Genomic DNA, 3,972 nt, shown 5'->3' on the forward strand with positions numbered 1-3,972 from the left:
GATCTAGAGGCGTGTCGCGGGGGCGGGGACGGTAATGTGGGCGGGGTGACGCGCTTCTCCAGGCTCACCAGCTGCGCTGCATCTTCAGCGAAACTCCTTACTGGGACCATGTCCACTGTGGTAGCTCAGTCGCTGCATGTTTTTGGTCTTCGATCCCACGTGTCCAACAATGTGTTCTTCTTCGATGAACAGATCATTATATTTCCTTCAGGAAATCACTGTGTGAAGTACAATGTGGATCAGAAGTGGCAAAAATTCATTCCAGGTAAAACGCTTTCCAATCTGACGCATACGTAACCGTGTATGCCACATATAACCCCATAATACCGACACGACGATTGAAAGGAAACTTTTTTGGCCAACTTGAATATATATATAGTTCTATAAATGTAGAAGAAATACATGTCTACTTGCCATATTTAATGTATAGATTAATGAATCACACATACATAGTTAAAATCACATGTAAAATCATGTTAATTTAAAAGTACTTTTTTTCACTGTGATTTAATGAAAAAAATTCTTTTAAAGAGTTTCATGCATCTTCAATATCATTGTCTTTGTCGTCACCAGGGCCACTTTTTGAGTTTTCTAACAGTTTTCCAGAGTACACCACTTTCATGACAGCACCTTTTGAACCCATGTATGGTGAAGACACTGGAGATTTCAGCCCAAGTCACACATAACCGTCTGTATACTGTAACATTTGGTTTCGTTTGCATTGGTGCTGCTAATAATATACATGATTTCCACAGCTTAACCACCTACTCTCTTTTTCCACTCTTTTTTGCACTCAACATGTTTTATTGTGACTTGCATACAAAAGACTGTGCACTACATATATGTAATATTTAAAGAACTATATATAATAAAATGAAGATCTGTGAACCCACCAACAGGAGAGTAAATAGAACATTACCAGTTCCAGTGTTTCTCCCTGACTTCATTCTTCTCACACATGCAGACTCTCACTCCACCCTGGACTTTGTAATTATTCCCTTATTTCTCTACGTAATTTTACCACATCTCTATCTGTGTGGCCTTATGTAAGGTATCCTTTTTGTTTGTGCTCTTCACCAACTTTATATAAATGTAACCATAGTGTATGTATTCTGTGACTTGCTTCTTTTTTTCAACGACATACTTTTGACATTCATGCATCTTGATACATATTAAGTGAGTTCATTTTATTACTCATAGGACTCTAATTCTCAATTATATTTATCCATTCTAGTGTTGATGGACATTTGGGAATGAACTTTTTTTGCTATTTCAAATGATGCCACTATAAACATTGTTGCACATGTGTACTTATCCACTTGTGCAGAGATTCTCCAGGGCACACACCAGGACTAAAATTACTGGGTAATGTGGCAGTACCAATTCACACTGCCATTCCTCCACAACCTCACCCTCATTTGCTATCTTTCTAGTTTCTGTTTCCTAATTTTTGCTCATCTGATGCTTGAGAAAGGGCATCTTATTGTGGTTTTAATGTGCATTTATCTAGTACAAATGAGGACGAATAACTTTTCACATGGTTAAGGGGCTACTCATTCTGTGAAATGTCTTAAGTCTTTTATCCATATTCTGTGTTTTTTTGGGGTAATTTTCTTACTGATTTATGGGCACACTTTATAGTTTATGCCAATCCTTTGTCAGATATATATATATATATATATATGTATTATATATATATATATATATATATAAAGCAAATAATTTCTCCCAGTTTGAGGCTTGTGTTTTCTTCCTCCTTATGGTATGATGGACAGAAATTCTTAGTTTTAATGAAATCAAATGTGTCAACTTTTTCAGGGGCGGGGGAGGAGGGGGGATTCTGAGCAGAGTGACATGATCTGACTTATGTTTCAACAGGTTCCTTCTGGCTACTGTACAGAGAATAGATTTAAGGAGGGGCAAGGGAGGAAGCAGGAGACCAGCTGAGAGACCATTGCTATTAATATAATCCAGCTGAGAGAGCATGGTCGCTCGCAGCAGGTGGCAGGCAATAGGGTGGTGAAAAGAGACCAAAGCCTGCCTGTATTTTGAAGGTGAAGGTGACAGGTTTCCTCATAGACCTGATGTAGGTGGAAGAGAAAAGGAAAAAGCAAGGGTTTTGGCCTGAGCAACCAGAAGGATGGAGTTGCTGCTAACTGAAGCAGGAAAGACTTCAGAATGAGCAGGCTTTGTGGAGCGTATCAGGAGGTTAGTTTTTGACATGGGAAGACTGAGATGCCTGCTAAATATGCAGATGGGATCCTAAGCAAGCACTTTGATGTCAGGTTTGGGTTCAAGAGAGAGAGAGGTCCAGGCTGGTGATAGAAATTTGAGGGTCATCAGCATGGAGGTGAAATATTAGGTCCTTAGAATGGATTGGATCCCCCAAGGAGTGAATATGTTTATGAAAGAGAAGGTGAAAGATTGGGCTCTGGGGCCCTCCGACATATAGTGCCAGGGAAATGAGGAACAACCTGCAAAAGAGTTTTTGGAGGAGTAGCCAGAAAGATAAGAGGAAATCCATGCAAGAGGTGAACGTATTTCAAGGAGGAATCAGTCACTGACTGGGTTAAAACAATGAGAAAGCATTTACAGACTCTGCAGTCAGCGTATATTGGTGGCAGGCGCTGGTGATTGAAAGAATGAATAAGAAAGAAAGCCAGACCAGGAGCTCTCAGTATTGTAGTGGGGACAGGTATGTATTCAAATGAGCGGGACTATGTAAATGAGCAGCACACCTGCTAGGCCAAGTACAGCCCTGGTACAAAAGCACAGAGGAGGGAGTGAACTGTTGCCCTTTCCGTCCTCCAGGCAATCTCATCTATGTGCACACTTTAAACTCCACACCGTGACTTTTTAAAAAATTTTTTTCTAAAGGCCAAAAGTAAATATTTCTTTTATTGTTTTATACAGTGTTTGTTTGTATACCAGCTTTTTGTTAACTGTTCCTTCTTGTTTCTCCACCTTCCTTTCTTTTTTTCTTTTTTTAAATTTTTACTGGGGTATAATTGATTTACAATGTTGTGTTAGTTTCAGGTGTACAGCAAAGTGAATCTGTTATACAAATACATATATCCACTCTTGTTTAGATTCTTTTCCCATATAGGCCAATACAGAGTACGGAGTGGAGTTCCCTGTGCTATACAGTAGGTCCTTATTAGTTATCTATTTTATATATAGTGGTGTGTATGTATCAATCCCAGTCTTCCAAATGATCCCTCCCTCTGCCTTACCCCTCAGTAACCATAAGTTTATTTTCTGTATCTGTAACTCTATTTCAGTTTTATAGATAAGTTCATTTGTAGCCTTTTTTTAGATTCCACATATAAGCGATATCATATGTTATTTATCTTTCTGTATCTGACTTATTTCATTCACTATGAGAATCTCTAGGTCCATCCATGTTGCAGCAAATGGCATGATTTTGTTCGTTTTTATGGCTGAGTAATATTCCATTGTATATATGCACCACATCTTCTTTATCCATTCCTCTATCTATGGACATTTAGGTTGCTTCCATGTCTTGGCTATTGTGATAGTGCTACAGTGAACATTGAGGTGCACATATCTTTTCCAGTTATGGTTTTCTCCAGTTATATGCCCAGGGTGGGATTGCTGGATCATATGGTAACTCTATTTTCAGTTTTTTAAGGAACCTCCATACTGTTCTCCATACTGGCTGTACCCGTTTGCGTTCCCACCAACAGTGTAGGAGGGTTCCTTCTCTCCACACCCTCTCCAGCGTTTACTGTTTGCAGATTATTTTTTAACATCTTTATTGGGGTATAATTGCTTTACAATGATGTGTTAGTTTCTGCTGTATAACAAAGTGAAACAGCTATATGTATACATATATCCCCATATCTCCTGCCTCTTGCGTCTCCCACCCACCCTCCCTATCCCACCCCTCTAGGTGGTCACAAAGCACCAAGCTGATCTCCCTGTGCTATGCGGCTGCTTTCCACTAGCTAT

The 3,972-nt window shown here is 39.4% G+C and overlaps 1 protein-coding gene across 1 annotated transcript in view; it reads left to right on the forward strand.

The window, feature by feature from the left end:
- Positions 1-108: 108 nt before the first annotated feature.
- Positions 109-3,972, forward strand: part of CFAP57 (cilia and flagella associated protein 57) — a 74,987-nt gene continuing 71,123 nt past the window's right edge. Inside the window, exon 1 of the mRNA XM_024744751.1 lies at positions 109-265. Within this exon, the coding sequence (XP_024600519.1) occupies positions 109-265 (157 nt within the window). The remainder of the gene's footprint in view (positions 266-3,972) is intronic.

The sequence above is a fragment of the Neophocaena asiaeorientalis genome, unplaced genomic scaffold, assembly GCF_003031525.2.
Source record: "Neophocaena asiaeorientalis asiaeorientalis breed wild unplaced genomic scaffold, Neophocaena_asiaeorientalis_V1.1 scaffold478, whole genome shotgun sequence".
Lineage (NCBI taxonomy): Eukaryota > Metazoa > Chordata > Mammalia > Artiodactyla > Phocoenidae > Neophocaena > Neophocaena asiaeorientalis.